The 19,004-nt window shown below is 36.8% G+C and overlaps 3 protein-coding genes across 4 annotated transcripts; 2 read left to right on the forward strand and 1 right to left on the reverse strand.

Annotated features, from left to right (window-relative positions):
• The first annotated feature begins 439 nt into the window (after positions 1 to 439).
• acot11b (acyl-CoA thioesterase 11b) lies at positions 440 to 10,598 on the forward strand. The gene is made up of 16 exons (XM_058784496.1): positions 440 to 599; positions 1,783 to 1,982; positions 2,610 to 2,679; positions 2,766 to 2,826; positions 3,764 to 3,865; positions 4,012 to 4,147; positions 4,447 to 4,603; positions 4,722 to 4,841; positions 5,237 to 5,375; positions 5,536 to 5,591; positions 5,772 to 5,838; positions 5,927 to 6,010; positions 6,134 to 6,267; positions 8,569 to 8,700; positions 8,791 to 8,917; positions 9,173 to 10,598. The coding sequence occupies exons 2-16, from the start codon at positions 1,793 to 1,795 to the stop codon at positions 9,329 to 9,331; spliced, it is 1,734 nt and encodes a 577-aa protein (XP_058640479.1). The 5' UTR covers positions 440 to 599; positions 1,783 to 1,792; the 3' UTR covers positions 9,332 to 10,598.
• A 16-nt stretch (positions 10,599 to 10,614) lies between these two features.
• lrriq3 (leucine rich repeats and IQ motif containing 3) lies at positions 10,615 to 13,784 on the reverse strand. 2 transcript variants are annotated; one of them, XM_058784493.1, is made up of 7 exons: positions 13,470 to 13,784; positions 13,067 to 13,390; positions 12,834 to 12,964; positions 12,587 to 12,719; positions 12,100 to 12,183; positions 11,330 to 11,453; positions 10,615 to 11,249 (listed from the first exon to the last, which is right to left on the reverse strand). In XM_058784493.1, the coding sequence occupies exons 1-7, from the start codon at positions 13,782 to 13,784 to the stop codon at positions 10,615 to 10,617; spliced, it is 1,746 nt and encodes a 581-aa protein (XP_058640476.1). The 2 variants fall into 2 exon arrangements, with proteins under 2 accessions (XP_058640476.1, XP_058640477.1); XM_058784494.1 differs by lacking the exon at positions 12,100 to 12,183.
• A 543-nt stretch (positions 13,785 to 14,327) lies between these two features.
• Positions 14,328 to 18,525, forward strand: fpgt (fucose-1-phosphate guanylyltransferase). The gene is made up of 4 exons (XM_058784497.1): positions 14,328 to 14,467; positions 14,717 to 14,884; positions 14,964 to 15,056; positions 15,590 to 18,525. Exons 1-4 carry the CDS (start codon positions 14,395 to 14,397, stop codon positions 16,975 to 16,977), a joined length of 1,722 nt encoding a protein of 573 aa, XP_058640480.1. The 5' UTR covers positions 14,328 to 14,394; the 3' UTR covers positions 16,978 to 18,525.
• The last annotated feature ends 479 nt before the right edge of the window (positions 18,526 to 19,004 follow it).

Genomic DNA, 19,004 nt, shown 5'->3' on the forward strand with positions numbered 1-19,004 from the left:
GTAATAATAGTCTTATTAATTACAATAATAATAATAATTGTAATAATAGTCTTATTAATTACAAATATAATAATTGCAACGTAAAACACACTGTTTTCTTATTTATTTGCGTTCATATTTACCACTTTTAACGTTACCTCATGCAGTGCACTTTTCATCAGCGAGAGTAATCACATCTCTTTCCAATAACTTTAGATGCTTTAGACATAATTACATATGGTTAGAGAACATGTATGTTATATGTTTAAGGGTTGTTAAGCAAATTCTTAAATTAACTAAATGATTAAAACCCTGCACGTAAATTATTTTTTGTTTCTTAATATTTTTCTATAATACAGAAACATTGTTAACATATTCCAAACTAATTCCACAAGGTCAGACTTGATCCTGTGTAATGGAATCAGTCTACCTTAAAAAGTTTCTGGGCGGCACTGTAACTCAATAGGGCTTATGTGAACAGTCGAGCGCAGTGTGGACACTTTGTTTGATTGGGAATATGAATGTGTTTATTTATTTTCATACATCTTGCAAAGTTTCAAACGTCACGCAGACATTGTTTCTTTCTTCGTACAAATGAGAGTGGTTTAACATCTATTCATGTAAGTTTACGCTCATTACTTTTTTGTCATTACCTGCCAAAGTAGTATTTTAGTTCAGACGCATTTGACGCTTTACAATGTCACAGAATAACCTGCTATGCAAACTTTGGAAAACATACTCATCCGTTTTGCATAAAATCAGCTGCATGCAACATACTGTTCTTGTAACATATCATCGTAGCTTACTATCTTTTATGTGTGTGTGTTTTTTTTTTGTTTTGTTTTTATTAGAAAAATATATATAGGCTATTAAGATGCATTTAGTCTTTAATAACTTTACGTAGTCTTTCATAACTTGTCTGCAGTCCGGTTTCTGTTGGAGGTCGTTTGTCTGACACATGACAGCTTCTCGTAGGCTATTGCGCTTTGATAACGGCACACTGATTATTTGATATCACTGGTTAAATTTGTATGCTTTTAATTGTAAATTCCATCTGGACAACTATAATGGAATGAGCTGTAATATGTTCTTACATGTCTCTTAATAGCTGAACTATTTGACTGTGCACAGGCTTATTTTAATAACAAACAGAAACGAGTTAAGCGTATTAATCGCTATGGCACGTCGTTTTTAACAGACAAAAAGGCTTTGTCCTGTATATAATCTGGCAGGTTGCACCTTTAAACTGGAAGTCATTGCAATACACACAGCTTGGATGATCCATCCAATAATTGTTCTTGATGTTTTAAATGATCTCTTATGATTTTGATTTAATTTAGCCTACATAGCTAATTATGTTTATTCATACAATGTGATCTCTTATAGGCTCTGCAGCACAGAAATTCCAAAAGGAATTTTCTTAGATTATAAATCTGTTGCAAGTGTTGCACTTTCAAGTAGACTTATTTTTGAACTGAATTGGTGGACTGACCCCTTTTGACCTGACTGGAGATTTCTGTGGCTTATGAAAAGAAGCAAAATGCTCACTGTGTAACATGCATTTAGTAGGTTTAAAAACAAACATGAGCGTGTGTGATGAGTCCTGTGAAGATGACAAGTTACCTGTCCTGATATTCATGCACATTTTTATACAAGACCATTTATATGACCTAAAAGCTTAATTTCCTGACCTTCCTGATATCCTTCAAGACAGTGATATTCTAGCCTAATGCTCTCACCAATGCTAATCGCCACCAAATATGCACATAAATAAACATCTTAACATGTATGTTGCTCCAACAGAGCCCTAGTCATGGCGAATGAGCCCAGTGATCCCATGCCGCTGGAAGAGCCCATGTTTATTCTGGGAAATGGAGAGATGTACAGGAACCAAACTGAAGTAAAGATGAGCCAGATAGTCCTCCCCTGCCATGCAAACTACTGTGGAGAACTCAGTGCTGGGCAGCTGCTCAAGTGGATGGACTCCACCGCCTGCCTGTCTGGTCTGTTTTGAATGAAACCATTATTTGTTTGTTTATTTATTTTATTTTTTACTTCCTTTCTCGAATGATCCCTGCCAATTATCTAGTAAAACTACTTCCAGCTAAGTTAAAAACTAAAGAATAGTCTTTTAGGTGATTTGATTTCACTCTGAATCATTGTTGTCACCTTCAATATTCATGTAAACACCTCCACACCATATGCTTGTACTAAGTGTCATTAGACATCACAGATGGAGGATTCTGTGCAGTTTGGACTGTGATTTCCATCCTCGTACTGTGAATAAACAGAGTAACAGGCTTGGGAGAAAGTTTAATAGCAGTTGGAATGATTTTTAATCATATAACTAATAAAAGGCAAAAGCATTTCAGCTGAGAATGTGGCTAAACCTTTGTAGCACTGTGAAGAGCACAGATGGTGGTTGGTAACAGCTTTACATGCTTCCCTTAATGTTGCTTAAAATAAGCGGCACAGGCCTGTTTGTTTTTCACTTCGTTCTGTAGCATGGAACATTTTTTCTTCCTTCAGGATTACGTACTTATGTGTTTGCTTTTCAGATGAACCTGCTTAAATGCTTGCTGTGGGTGTAAACATTTATTAATTATCAATATTTTCTCTCTTGTTTCCAGCTGAGAGACATGCTGGCTGCTCCTGCATCACAGCCTCAGTGGATGACATTCACTTTGAAACCACCATAGGGTAACAGCAGCTATAGGAAATAGCTATTTTGAATTTGAAATCTTTGTTCATTATAAAAAAATGTGTTGCTCTGTTTCTTCATGCAGGGTTGGACAGGTTGTAAACATTACTGCTAAAGTCAACAGAGCCTTCACATCCAGCATGGAGGTTTGTGGGAACATCTACTACTATTTAGCAAAATACATCAGAAATTAGTGAGCACAAATGATTTTATAATGTGAAATCAAACATCAATTGATATTATTAACATGCAGAATTTTAGTCATTGACTAATCAACCAAAAACACATTTCTGCATTTCACTTGCTCTAACTTAACCAGGGACCAATCTATATGGGGATATACTAGAAAATATAATGTGATATAACGATACAGTTTCATATATGGCAAACATTTTTACATGTAGGCATAATAACTTTATTAAAACACTAAATTAATCAATTTCTCTATCATGAGCTCAACACATATTCATACATTTGCACGTTCTTTGCATAGTCACACATTTCATGTATGAAAATATGTGTGATGATAGAAGAATATGATATTAAAACGTTAGCATTTTTGCTGGGTGGAAAATGATATTTATAACTTAATGGATTGAGTGCTATATGTACTATAAATATATTGATCTATATATCACATAATACAATTTCCTCAAAATTGTGTACATCTACTGCACAGGCATGTTCCCCTATAAATGTGCATATATAGTACATAAACTCAAATATAAGTTACACACACATTCATAGTGCCATATTTTATCACATGTACATCTATTATAAAATGTATTATTGAATATAAAACTCCATATATTATGATATAAAAGTAAATATGCTGTCGCATATGTTGCGATATATAAATGATTCTATATATATTCTAATATATTACACATAACATATTATTCTGAATATTTTCAATATACACTAAATAATTTAAAATATAAGGAAATATATTTTCTTTGCATATGCTGCAAATATTGTTGACCCTTATGATAAATTGCTTGCAATGTTCCTCATTTGTAAGCTGCTTTGGATAAAAGCTTCTTCTAAAAGAAGTACGGCTGATGACGTGGGTCTTTGTCTCAGGTCGGGATTTTGGTGAGCTGTGAAGATCTCTTCAGCGACAGACAGTGGAAGGTCTGTCATGCTTTCGCCACCTTTGTGGCCCGACGTACAGAATCAGGAAAGGTAAGAAACATCACGTCAAACTAAATCAGAACCATTTTAGCCACAAGTTTTCACACCCTCGAATCAGATCTGTGAAAAAGACCTTGGATTTGGTCCAGGTCTTGTTAGAGTTGTGATTCATCAGCGCAGTGTTTGGGTTTGCACAGGTACAGCTGAAGCAGCTGATTCCACGCACGCAGGCAGAGCAGATGGAGTACAGCCTCGCAGCCGAGCGCAGGAGGATGAGACTGATCCATGCAGAGATAATTAACGATCTTCTCAGCAGCTGCTCCTCTCAGACAGGTGAGCGGAGACACTGCTCACTCACTTTCTCCAGGTGTGTTTGTTTACTTGCAAGACTTTGGAGAACACTTGCCACAGGAAATGAGTCATGAATCAGAAGTTGAGTTCTGATTAAAGGTGTCATTCGGTTTGTTTGGTGTATCTTCATAAACACGCCACCAACACTCATTTAAGCGTATATATATGTTCAGTAAACCTTCACCGCTCACTTACAAAGGGTCACGTGGTTTGAAGTGTGTAGAATAAATAGACTGTAAGAAGCAGTAGCACTGATAAGTGGTGCTCTATCTGTTTGTCAGTGAGTGAGTGTCTAGATTACCAGGATGCGGTGCCTGCGGAGCGGACTCGGGTAGAAAGCGTCGAGCTGGTGCTCCCGCCCCATGCCAATCACCAGGTCAGCACGTTTGGTGGACAAATCATGGCCTGGATGGAGAATGTAGCCACCATCTCTGCCAGGTGTACAGTCACTATTTTACTACAGTCAAATCTGATGATAAAAAAGATATTGAAATGAATACGCAAGGAAATCATTAGTGTTTCGGTGCGTCATACTCTATGTGCTTTTTTCTTCTAGTCGTTTGTGTAATGCTCACCCAACTCTGCGGAGCATAGACATGTTCCACTTTCGTGGGCCGTCCCACATTGGAGACAGACTGGTGTTGAAGGCAATTGTAAACAATGCTTTCAAGAAAAGGTACGTCTATATCAAGAAAAAAATGTGGACCACTGGGATGGCTGTGGCTGTGTATATTTATTTACCATTCAAAAGTTTGGAGTCAGAAAGTTTTTTTTTTTTTTTTTGAAAGAAAATGTTTAAAAAGGTACTTTTATTCAGTAAGGACACATATTAATTTGGTCAATGACATTAAAGACCTTTACATTGTAAGTAAAAAAAATCTTTCAAAAAATGCTGTTCTTTTTAACTTTCTATTCATAAAAGAATCATAAAAAAAAAAGACTGGAGTAATGATACTGAAAATTCAGCTTTTATAATTCATATATTATAACCAGTAAAAGCTATGGTTCAGTATCAGCCTGATTTATCTTTGAGCAACCTGAACAACTGGTACTTTGTGTGTGCTATTCCAGTATGGAGGTGGGAGTGTGTGCGGAGGCCTATCAGGGTGGAGAGCCCCTGCGACACATCAACACTGCCTTCATGACCTTTGAGGTCTTGGACAATGACAGGAAGCCATGCACGTTGCCAAGGATACGGCCTGAGCCTGTGGTGAGCGCTGTAACATTCCTGGAATCCCTCACATGGTAGAAGAGTTTAACTTGAGTTCAAGAGGGTGAAACAAAATGAATGCTGGAACTGGAGTGTTTGCTTTATATTGTATCTAATTATTTCAATTATAAATCATTATCTTTTCATCCTGTTTTTTGAGGATGGTAAAAGACGCTTTCAGGAAGCCATAGCCAGAAAGAAAATCCGTCTTGACAGGTAGGATTCTTAAGACTGTGTCTATTATAACAGGTTATGTCATATTCTTATTATATCATACGCCTATTTATAAGCACTGGCTGCATGTCATATTCAAAGTTAACATTACAGCTATAAAAATTCCTGCATAGCAGACCAGCATGGAAAACTAGATCACATGAGTATGCGCTCCTCTTACAGGAAGTACATAATATCCTGCAAACAAAGTGAGGTTCCTCTCTCGGTTCCCTGGGACCCAAGTAACCAGGTATATTAACCTGTTCTTGAAGCTATAAATCTCATGGATTTGCTCAACATGCTTTGTTGGACCATGTGACTAATCCATGTCTTGGCAGATGTACCTCAGTTACAATAATGTTTCGGCACTGAAGATGTTGGCTGCCCGGACTAACTGGGTCTTAACCTCAGAGAAACACAAGGTGGATAATTTTTGTACACTTAAAGTTTCCATTTTGTCCTTTTGAGATTACATGGGTGATTTGAGCAGTCAAAAATGTTGTAGATGCTTAAGGGAAATTAATGAGTTGAAACATTGTACCCAGGTGAGTTTATACACACTGGAGGAGAACCAGATATTGTGCTTTAAGGTGGAGACTCATGTGGCTGTGGCGGCCGAGCAGGTGTTTCTGTTACTGTCTGATCTCAGACGAAGGAAGGCATGGGACCACCATTACCAGTATGTCAAATTCATTTTAAATAACGAAAAAGAAAATATTGAATTTATAATATGACAGACAATTAATAATTTTTTTTTTCTATTTAAATTTAAATTTAATGCTGTTCTTTTGGAATTTCTATTTATCAAAGGATCCTAAAAAAGTATCACAATTTCCTCAAAAATATTAAAAAAATATAGTAGCACACCTGTTTTCAACATTGATAATAATTAGAAATGTTTCTTGAGCACATAATCAGCATATTATAATGTTTTTTTTTTTTTTGGGTGGGGGGGGATCATGTGACACTGAAGACTGGAGTAATGGCAAAATTCAGCTTTGCCATCACAAGAATATACAGGTGCATCTCAATAAATTAGAATGTCGTGGAAAAGTTCATTTATTTCAGTAATTCAACTCAAATTGTGAAACTCGTGTATTAAATAAATTCAATGCACACAGACTGAAGTAGTTTAAGTCTTTGGTTCTTTTAATTGTGATGATTTTGACTCAAATTTAACAAAAACACACCAATACACTATCTCAACAAATTAGAATACTTCATAAGACCAATAAAAAAAAACATTTTTAGTGAATTGTTGGCCTTCTGGAAAGTATGTTCATTTACTGTATATGTACTCAATACTTGGTAGGGGCTCCTTTTGCTTTAATTACTGCCTCAATTCGGCGTGGCATGGAGGTGATCAGTTTGTGGCTCTGCTGAGGTGGTATGGAAGCCCAGGTTTCTTTGACAGTGGCCTTCAGCTCATCTGCATTTTTTGGTCTCTTGTTTCTCATTTTCCTCTTGACAATACCCCATAGATTCTCTGGGGTTCAGGTCTGGTGAGTTTGCTGGCCGGTTAAGCACACCAACACCATGGTCATTTAACCAACTTTTGGTGCTTTTGGCAGTGTGGGCAGGTGCCAAATCCTGCTGGAAAATGAAATCAGCATCTTCAAAAAGCTGGTCATCAGAAGGAAGCATGAAGTGTTCCAAAATTTCTTGGTAAACGGGTGCAGTGACTTTGGTTTTCAAAAAACACAATGGACCAAAACCAGCAGATAACATTGCACCCCAAATCATCACAGACTGTGGAAACTTAGCACTGGACTTCAAGCAACTTCTCCACCCTTCATCCAGACTCTAGGACCTTGGTTTCCAAATGAAATACAAAACTTGCTCTCATCTGAAAAGAGGACTATGGACCACTGGGCAACAGTCCAGTTATTCTTCTCCTTAGCCCAGGTAAGATGCCTCTGACGTTGTCTGTGGTTCAGGAGAGGACAACTGGAGCCAAATTCCTTGACACGTCTGTGTGTGGTGGCTCTTGATGCCTTGACCCCAGCCTCAGTCCATTCCTTGAGAAAAGTTCACCCAAATTCTTGAATCGATTTTGCTTGACAATCCTCATAAGGCTGCGGTTCTCTCGGTTGGTTGTGCATCTTTTTCTTCCACACTTTTTCCTTCCACTCAACTTTCTGTTAACATGCTTGGATACAGCACTCTGTGAACAGCCAGCTTCTTTGGCAATGAATGTTTGTGGCTTACGCTCCTTGTGAAGGGTGTTAATGATTGTCTTCTGGACAACTGTCAGATCAGCTGTCTTCCCCATGATTGTGTAGCCAAGTGAACTAAACTGAGAGACCATTTTGAAGGCTCAGGAAACCTTTGCAGGTGTTTTGAGTCGATTAGCCGATTGTCATGTCACCATATTCTAATTTGTTGAGATAGTGAATTGGTGGTTTTTGTTAAATGTGAGCCAAAATCATCACAATTAAAAGAACCAAATACTTAAACTACTTCAGTCTGTGTGCATTGAATTTATTTAATACACGAGTTTCACAATTTGAGTTGAATTACTGAAATAAATGAACTTTTCCACGGCATTCTAATTTATTAAGATGCACCTGTATTTCATTTTTAAAAAATTAAAAAGAAAAGTTATAGTCTTATTTCTCAATATTGCTGTTTTACTGTATTATTTATCAAATAAATGCAACCTTGGTGAACATAGAGATTTTTCAAGAAGATTTTTCAAAATACTATTACTTTTAACAGCAGACATTTTTTTTTTTTTTTTTATAATAAAAATCCATTAAAATCTATAAATGAACACTTTTTGGTCCACTTTTTGCTGCAATGTAAATTTAAATTAACTGTTACTTTTACAAAGTGTCTTTTTTATTTATATCTTACAGGTTGTTTGCTACAATGGCTGGCAGATAAAATAAAATGATTAGCCACAGTTTCAAATTACTTGATTTAACGTAGAACGCATTATGATATTATAATTAACCATAATAAATATGCCTTAATATAGAGAGTGTGAAGTGATAACTGACTCGCATGAAGACGACACCATCTACCAAGTTGTCACCCCCTCTGTGACTAAAGGAGGCAAAGTCCAGGACTTCATCCTCCTGGCCTCCAGGAGGCGCCCTTGTGATTCTGGGTAAACCTCAAACTCCTACAGAATCTCTATATTGTGTCTTGTGTCTTTCTATAGGACAAAATAACATTCTTACATATTTATCACTTTTAGAGACCCTTATTTGATTGCCTTGCGTTCTGTGACCTTGCCTGCGTACCCTCCCACTGAAGACTACAACAGAGGAGAGGTGCTGTGTGCTGGGTTCAGTATCTGGGAAGAGGAAAACTCTTTCACTAAGGTAATAAATACACAGAAAGCCTAATGGACACTTATACTGAATGAGTGAATGCGTCAAAGTTCAAGAATTAACACAGCTTTAAACGTAGCAATCTCTTTAACTGAAATAATGTTCATGTACATTAGCCAATAACACCGTTTATAACTCATGTTTAGAAACTGCTTAACTGCTGGTCCCTGGTGCTCCCACGTAGGTGTTAAAGTACTGAAGGTTAAGTGCATTTGGTTTACATGCTTATGTATGCATTTCTCTCAGATTTCTTACTACAACCAGGCCACTCCTGGCGTGCTGCCCTATATCTCCACTGACATCGCTGGGCTTTCCTCCAGTTTCTACTGCACCTTTGCCTCATGTAGTGCTTTCCTGGAGGAGAATAAAGACAGCCTGGCTTCCCTGCCCACCTCCACCCTGTGAGAAAGCTGAATTCGACAATCTATGCTCTTCAAAAATTGATTTAGCTTTTTAAAAAATTGGTTATGTCAAGATATATAAGGTTGACACAGACATTCACATTTAAGTTTAGTATAAAAGATCATGAACTTTAGGTACGTAAAACTCTTATTTTCCATACACTCAGAAAATAAAGGCACAGAACTGTCGCTGGAATGGGACCCTATGATACAAAAGCTGAAAGGCACATCTCTGTACCATATTTACCTCTAAATGGTACATATTAGTACCTTAGGGTGCCGCCCCTGTGGCAGTTTTGTACCTTTTTGAATTTAGAAAAAGGCATTAGCATTGTTTTCAGGGGAGTCTTTTTTGGTGTTGTTGAAACTCCATATATATAATATAGAAATATATACATGATTATTTTGTAATGTAGCCTTGATGAATAATAATATTATTTAAAAAAGATTATAATTCTCTCTTTTTTAGATGTTTCACTTTTTAAACTAGAATGTAGGGTCATGTGCAATAATGTAAAACTCTCTACAGATGCCACTTCCAGAAGACTAAACTAGTATATTGCACTGTTGTCATTCTCAATGACTCAAAGTACTAAATAAAATAAAAATAAAACTAATAAACTTCAAATAGGTGGCAAGGTCGATATGTGGTACTTCCAGGGACATGCACAATCACGTTTGCATAGATTTTCAGTCTAGTTAGTGACGGATGTTAGAGTCTAGAGGCCAGAACAATGCCTTGAATTTCAAACTGCTTTTTAAATAAATACTGTTACATGTAGCAATTTAGTGTAGCTCATCTTTATTCAATGTCTAGCTAAACTTGCCTTGGCATTTAAAGATCATTTAAAGATCCTCTTGTTGAAGTGTTGAGAAATGTAGCAAAAAATAATATTGTTATTTGAATCTACTCTCCTACTAAAACATGCCATTCAGTTAATATTCCTTAAGTGCTTATGTAAAGAGTGTAAAATAATGACCCAGATAATGTGGAATTATTTGTTATGTTATAGTTTCTCAATACTTGTGCCTGACGGATGGGGGTGGTTGTGTATTAGGGGAGTATTTTTGGATTCCTGTTATGTAATACTTTGGATTTTGAAAAGAGGAGCAGATCTCAATGTCTATAATATAATCTTTGCAGACATCTTCTGGTAAGTAATGTAATATATTATACTATTCTATCCTATAGTGCAGTAAATCTGCTTTTGAAGCTACTGTACACAAAGGGTTCTAACTAACCAATATGTAAATGTCATGTTAAACCGAGAGTTTGATTAAAAACATTTATTGCTGGTTACCACGTTTCCATGTGTGGTATCTAAGCACGGCCCTCGCTAGAGAGTTGTGCTGTTGGCTGAAACTGCAAACCATCTCTTGCTCCTGGATCCTCATGCTCTTCTCTTCCAAAAACCGGGCATGTTTCTGACGTGCATGATGGATGTCCTGCTCCAGCTTGGCTCTCTGTAGAGTAAGAGTTTTCTCCATATCCACCCTTTCCTGCTCCTGCCGCAGACGCACTTCTGTCCTGCGAGCACCTCTAAAGTTGTCTCGGTGACCCTTGGCTACTTCGCGGTCAATCTGGCGCTCAGTTACCTTCTCTGCAAGGTGTCTCTGCATTCTGGCTTTATCAAACGCTTGATGGACTCTTTCAATAACTTTGAAGGGGGTGAGGCTGATTTTGTCATTGCAACAACCAATCAGACGCTTCCCCGAAGTAATGGCAGAAGAGTGCGGCTGTAGACCTGGTCTCTGAGTGTGAAACCGGTTGATGGCCTCACGGACGTCCTGTCCTGCAGCTTTACGGGACCACAACATGTCACTCAGTGGCTCACTCTGGTGGACCAAAGCTTTTAGTCCCAAAACACGAAAGGTTCCTTCTTCAATTTCGTTATTATAGAGATCAACAGTCACACTGATATCTAGACAACCAAAACAGAAGTATTCAGTGAATCAAATCGGTCTCTTAGAGAGCTAACTCAAGTCAAAACTTCTGTTGTACCTTGGTCAAATGTGTTTAGAAGGGCCTCAGATTTCAGACTTAGACTGCACTGAGGGGTGTTGCATGGCGCTTTTATGTCTTGTTGACTGTCATTTGATTTAACACTTGCAGCATCCTGTAAAACCTGTTTAAAAGTGACAAATGCACGAAAATTGAAGAGTCTACATTTAGATACACCCTAAAAAATGAATTGCAAAATTTTCAATGCACCCGTTACCACAATTAATAAATGTATGGTTGAAAAAAAAAATAAAGTTGCCAACATTATTTTAATGAGTTTTGTTGACATAATGTTGTAAATATGAATTTAATATTGTATGTAAACTCGAATTTCTGTGTTAACTGATTGTCTTAAAAAAATTTAGTTGTAGTAACTTAATAAAATTGTGTTGTTCATTTTTGGGCAGTAGAGTTCTAGTTCCCAGCATGCTTTGCATAGGCTAGATAAGGAGAATAAATGTTAAAATTAAGCAGTATTTTATGTGTGTTTTTTTTTAATTATTATTTAAGAGAAAGACCTGTTAGTGTTTGACATTTAAAAGAGCTTTTGTTATGTTGAGGTTTTTGTCGTTACAATTTGTGCTGAAAAGCACATGAATGTAAGCAGCAATGACTGTTCCTCTCAATACTTTTTGGTTGAACATAATTTCATTACAAGTTGTCATGACGTAAAAGGATTAATCTAAACAGTTGCATTTTTTTTTTTTTTTTTTTGAGCCAACATAATTTTTTAGAGTGTACAGTGTTTATATTTTATACTGTCATATTACCTCTGGGTAGTCAGTTTGCATCAGCTTATCGAGGTTCACATGAAGTGTTTGGATCTCTGTATCTCTCTCTTCATTTTCCTTTGGCTAAGAAACATAACTACATTTTAGAATACTGCACACGAGCATTTCAAATATTACTAAATGCTTTACTTTTTTCATATTTCTTTTTTCAGAAAAGCAACACTGTTTTCAACAATGATAATAACAAATGTTTCTTAAACATCAAATCAACATATTAGAATTATTTCTGAAGGATCATGAGACACTGAAGACTGGAGTAATGGCTGCTGAAAACTCAGCTTTGCCATCATACATCTTAAAATAGATTAAGATAGACAATAGTTATTTTAAATTGTGATAATGTTTCACAATATTACTGTTTTTATTGTCTTTTTGAGCCAATAAATGATCAAATATAACATTTTTAAAAAATTACTGAACCCAAACCTCTGAATTGTAGTGTACGTCAGTCAAATATAGTACATACTTGTTCAGGGTGGTCATCTGTGTCCTCCTCCATGGTTTTCTGAGACTGGGATTGTACCTGGTCATTTTCTGTGCTCAAAGGCATGGAAATGAATGGTTTCTCAGACGTTATCCGTTTCTTTGTACTGCAAAGCCTGACAATAATATCTTTATTAATAAGTAACTGTTTTGTACTTTATAGTGAACTAAATAAGCATAAAAACGTTGCATAGCAAATATCAAGATATAAAAAAATGCAGCATATTTACCCAAGACTTTTTCTAATTAAATGGCCTCGAATCCAGCGCTGTATAATAAGTGTAGGGGAATAAACGGCTTGAATCCTGTTTATATCGGAGATTATTTTATATGTCGCTTTCATCTCTATCTCAAACGAATCCTGAGGGAAAAGAAAACATCAAAATATGTTTGTTTTTTTGCACTTAGACATAGCAGTAAACACAACAAACACAGAAGTCCAGGATAAATAATGAGCACTAACCGACTTTGTAGATGGGTACAAACTGACACAAAAGTGTTGATTCATGGCTTTGAATTGAATAGGAAGAGACCAGTTTTGTATGATTTCCTCATCAGAGATAACAAAGTTGTCCAAGGCCTTCAGTGACCATATGCTGTTGACCAGACAGTGCCTATAGCTCTTCTTTAAACTGAGCGGGGTGTCATAGAGAGTTAAAGCAGTCAGGTTTAAACAGCCAGACAGGCCTTTAATATTGTTCCTGGTTGACATGTTGTTGTCGTGTAGATATAGAAGTTGCAATTCTTTCAGATTACTCCAACATGAAGCATCAGGGAGCTGAACAATCTGAGCAGAAAGACGACTGTTAGTGATTTGTTCTCCTTGAAGTGAATTAAATATTCAGGGCAGCAAATAAAATAAATACCTGATTTCCTTTCAGATCTAACTTCACCAAGCGAGTGCATTCCATCAGAGCTTCGATCCTAGTCAGAAAGTTGTCAGCCAAGATGCAAATTCGCAGTGCTCTGCAAGATCCAATCTGATCCAGACTCTTTAAAAGCAAACTGCTCAATCTGACCATCAAAATGTCCTTCAGGTCTTTCTCGCTCTCTGATGTCCAGTAGCCATGATCCAGTATCAGAGACTGAGAGCAGTTTACCAAATAGGCCCAGTATCCCTCCAGGGAATTCATTTTCACATCTTTGTGAAATTCATCTCTTCCATTTTTTGAAGGAAACATTTTTTCATATCATAAAAAACATCCTGAGGTAGGACTACTGTCAACAGTTCATGATTATAGTATTATTCCTAATACATATTTGTACATATTTCACAAAAACTAAACTGTTCAAATTCTCAATCTGTTCTTTTGTTTGTTCTTACCATGGTTTTGTGCCTGGCTCTCAACTGTATTCTTTTGTTGGCCGAATGATTCCAAGATAAAAGTTGCTATGACAACATTGGTTGGAAATACAAGAAGATTCTCCAAACATTTTCTTGAAAACCACTCACGACACATTACAAATAAAACGAACACTGTTTTTTTTTTGTCGGGAGGCTGAAAATTGTGAATAATTAATTCAGTTTAATGTAAATTATTTGACGGAGAGAACTATGTGTGGACGTCAGAGTTTGTTTGTCACGTGACTGGAACCCGGAAGTGCCTATGTGAACACAAGTTACGGGACATATATAACAGTTTAAGTAAAACGCCAAATAGCTGATCATTGTCGCACATGTTTCCGTACATCTGTTATCAATGTCCTTTTGTTGGAATAAAAGTGTCAGATGTTAGTGCAGTTATTTAGACAGATAGAGGATTTGACCGGTCAGACTTGCTGAACCTTATAATGGCAGAGCGCTTAAACATCCATCTGCAAAAATCCACCAAGGACAAACTTGACAAATTCAAACAAATGAGAGGTAAAGTTTCTGTTACGTCTTTAAACGTATCTATTTTTACAGCTGCTTGACGTATTGACAGCTGAGCGATAGTTCAGTCACTTACCATGGCATATTGTACATGTCCAAATAAACATGGTAATACTGTGGTACTTTTCACTACTTTTTGTCGCTGAGAATATTCACTTGCATGACATGACATGACATGACACTCCATGACGGTTTCTTTAGCTATAACAAGAGTAACAGTTATTCATTTCCCATCCACAGGGAAGAAAGTTCAGTCTGATGAATTCTGGGATCTTGTGGTCATCACTGCAGTGGATGAGGACCAGAGGTCTGCTTATGAAATTCAGATCACTGAAAAACTGGAGAGGAAAGAATTGCCTCTTGGCATCAATTATCATGTGTTTGCAGATCCTCCAGGATGCAAGATTGGTGAGATATATTAAAATATATTTTAAAAATTGTATTTAATGTACATTTTTAAGAGTTGTTTCTTCATCTGAACATACAGGTAATGGTGGATCCACTTTACATTCACTGCAGTGCCTACATGATAAATATGGCAAGTCGCTGTCAGGATTTAAAGTCATCCTTATTCATGCAGGTACTATATTAATGTATATAAGGTTCATCAAACCTCATTCATGCATTTTGTTTATTGTTAATGAGCCGTAATGTACTATTCAAAAGTTTGGGGTGGGAAAGATTTTTTACATGTTTTTGAAAGAAATCTCTTATGCTTACCAAGGCTGCATTTATTTATTCAAAAATACAGTAAAACACAAAGAAATAAAATACACTGACACATTATTACATCTCAAAATAACTATTTCTGTTATATACATTTTAGATGGATTTTTAGAATGGAATGTAAATGTAATTTATTACTGTGATGTCAAAGATCAATTTTCAGTGTACATTACTCCAGCCTTCAGTGTCACATGATCCTTCAGAAATAATTGATATGTGCTGATCTGGTGCTCAACAAATGTTTTCTTTTATAATTATCAATGTACAGATATAATTATCAGATTAAAAAAAAACAGCAATTATTTGAAATAGAAATCTTGAATATATTAATTTGTATACTTTTGTTAAAATGTACTTATTTATCTATGCATTTTGTTACATATGCAGGAGGATTCAGTCAACGTTTGCCCAGTGCCAGTGCCCTGGGTAAAATACTCACAGCTGTGCCCCTGGGAACCCCTTCATATCAAATGCTGGAGCTCAAACTCGCAATGTATGTTGATTTCCCCTCACACATGAAGCCGGGAATGCTGGTTACCTGTGCTGATGATATAGAGCTCTACAGTGTTTCTGACCAAGAGAATGTGGTGTTTGATAAGTCAGGTTTTACTGCCTTAGCGCATCCCTCCCCTCTCTCTATTGGTACCACTCATGGAGTTTTTGTTCTTGAACCAGCAGAGACGCCCAGAATTTGTGATATGGAATACAGAACTTGCTCTCAATTTCTGCACAAACCAAGCATCGAACAGATGTTTAAATGCAATGCCGTGTGCAAGAGGGAAGGAGAGGAGTTTGTTTACACTGACAGCACTTACTATTTTGATTATGGGACTGCTATGACCCTGCTGACCTTGTTCAGTGAAATCAGCCCTCTGACATGTGAAATCGATGCTTATGGAGACTTTCTTCAAGCCCTGGGGCGACGAGCAACTGTGGATTACACGGAAAACATTGCCAACGTCACAAAGAAGGAAAGCGGTCTCGTTGAGATTCGCAGAAAGATTTTCCATCGTCTCAAAGGCACAAGACTCAACGTCATCCTGTTGAACAACTCCAAGTTTTATCATGTCGGCACCACAGAGGAATACTTGTTCCACTTCACCGCTGACCCCTGTCTCAGAGCAGAACTCGGCCTGCTCTCTGCTGCCTTCAGTGTGTGCGACTTGGAACCATCGGAGAAAACTAGAGTTTGCGTGACACACAGCATCCTGCATCCCAGTGTGAGCGTGTCCCAGGGCAGTGTTGTGGAATACTCCAGACTGGAGGCTAGAGTTAAAGTCGGAAGTAGGTCTATCATCAGCGGCTGCTGGATTGGCACGGATCTAACAGTGCCGAGTGACACCTTCATACACTCTTTGTCTGTAAACCTGGATGGAAAAACGGGTTTTGTGACGGTGGTTTTTGGTGTTAAAGATGATCTGAAGAAAAGTGTATCCAGTCCTGCTCATATAAAAGCATTGAGCTTGTTTAAGGTTAATCTGGAAGACTGTGTTGGACACTGGGGTTTGTTTCCCGAGAAGGTCAGGTTCTCAGGAGACACATCTATGTGTAGTTTGTGGAGCGCCTGCATTTTCCCAGTGTGCTCCAATCTAAAGGATTCATTTGTGATGTCACTGGGGATGTTGAAGGCACTTGATAGTGGAACCAGTTTCACACTACCAAAAAAAGCCATACTAACCTCTTTACAAGAAACACTGCAGAACAAGAACCTGGAGGAAATGCTGAAATTTAGGAAAGAACTTTATGAAGATATTCTTAGGGGTGAATTTAAGTAATTCGGTCTGAGCATGTGTGTAAATTATCAATAATTTCATTGCATATACTGCTCAACAAAGGCAAAGCCTTGTAAGTACTGAAACAATGTCTTCAGCATTGTTTTTACTAAATTGATTTGAGATCAGTTTTCACACACTGTTTTCTCTAAATCTGAGCAAACCGTATGCCACAGGAGAGATAGTCCTGATTTTGGTAGGTAATTTGAACAAATTCGTACAACCTTACTCGTACGATTTTGTATGATTTTTGTGCCAGTTCATTTTAGGGGCGGGGTTAGGTGTGGTCCTTCGTACAAATTCCTATGAATTTGTCACCTCATAAATACATACAATTTTTCACAAATTCGTACGAGGTCGTACAAATTAGCCACCTTGTCAAAAATGCACAAATTGCTGTGAGATCAGGTTAAATCTTAAATTGCCCATAACAAACACTATAGAAATACCAAGACACTCACATTTCTACAAATGGGAGAAAGTGCAACATGCAGTATGGTAGAATAAGTCCCTCCTTCTGAATAAAAGAGCCAATCGGCAGTTAGTAAAGTCATGTGTCGCTGCAGCTGCCATTAAGAGTTTCGTTTGCCATAGAAACAGTCATTGTCCTGAGATGCACATGCATGCTGGCTGGGCCAGTCTGGAATATGTGACCCTGGACCACAAAACCAGACTGTCAATTTTTGAATAAATGAATAAATAATCTTTCCATTGATGTATGATTTGTTAGGATAGGACAATATGTGGCCGAGATACAACTATTTGAAAATCTGTAATCCGAGGGTGCAAAAAAATCAAAATATTGAGAAAATCGCCTTTAAATTTGTCCAAATGAATTCTTAGCAATGCATATTACTAATCAAAAACGACGTTTTGAAATATTTACAGTAGTAAATTTACAAAATATCTTCATGGAATACAATCTTTACTTAATATACTAATGATTTTTGGCATAAAAGAAAAATCTATAATTTTGACCCATACAGTGTATTTTTGGCTATTGCTACAAATATACTCCAGTGACTTAAGACTGGTTTTGTGGTCCAGGGTCACATATAAGCTTTTTTCATGCTATTTGAGCATAAGAAACAACTTTTATGGAACATTTTGTGCCACTTTTTGTTGCTAATTTGAAATATGTTATTTAAATGTCAGTGTGGCAAGCAGTTTTTTGGATTTCAGGACTTCACCATTTGAGTTGATAGGATTTGCATGTCCAAAATAGCTGCCTTTGGGCATTGCAAATATGGCTGCTGAGTGAACAGCCTATGCCTGTAATAACATTCTATTTTGTATGCCAATTAGTATTTGTATACCAATAGTTTTCTGTAGCACTAATTCACTTAATGGTTGCACCAAACCTAGCCAGTGTTTTTCTTTTTTTAAGATTTATTTTTGCCATTTTTGCCTTCATTAGGATTGGACAGTATTTCAGACGGGAAGCGAGAGAGAGGTGGGACGTCGAACTCGTGACGCCCAAAGCGCAATGGTGCTATATGTTGGTACGCTGCCCACAAGGCTATTTGCGCCGACGTCAGTGTTTTTCAATTCAGTGTTTTTATTTTATTTTTTTCCATGCTTGTTTATTTATTAAATTTGTATGGATCAATTTAATTTTGTGTGTGCAGAGTTATTTCTTCTATGTTTAAATATTTGTCTTACTTGGAGCATCTTTACAAAACACCAATGATAAAGTCCAAAGTGTATCATGTGCGTAACCTCATACAAACCTCATAAAATACAAAATTATTTAAAATTTTGTCGTTCAGGAAACATTTATTATATTTTTGTGGAAATTGTGATCTGTTTTGTCAGAAAGTTTATTTTATGATTTTTTTTTTTATTTGACATTTTACTATCAATGGAATGCATCCTTGCTTAAAGTATTAACTTCTTAAAAAAAATAAAAAATCTTACTGACCCCAAGAATCATCTGTTTTAGTCACATCCAAGTTCAAAGAGGGAAAGATAGAGAAGTATAGATGAGTCTTGATGCAGCTGTTGTCTGAAGAGAGAAACTGACCGTGGCT

The sequence above is a fragment of the Onychostoma macrolepis genome, chromosome 08 (assembly GCF_012432095.1).
Source record: "Onychostoma macrolepis isolate SWU-2019 chromosome 08, ASM1243209v1, whole genome shotgun sequence".
NCBI classification, from domain to species: Eukaryota; Metazoa; Chordata; class Actinopteri; order Cypriniformes; family Cyprinidae; genus Onychostoma; species Onychostoma macrolepis.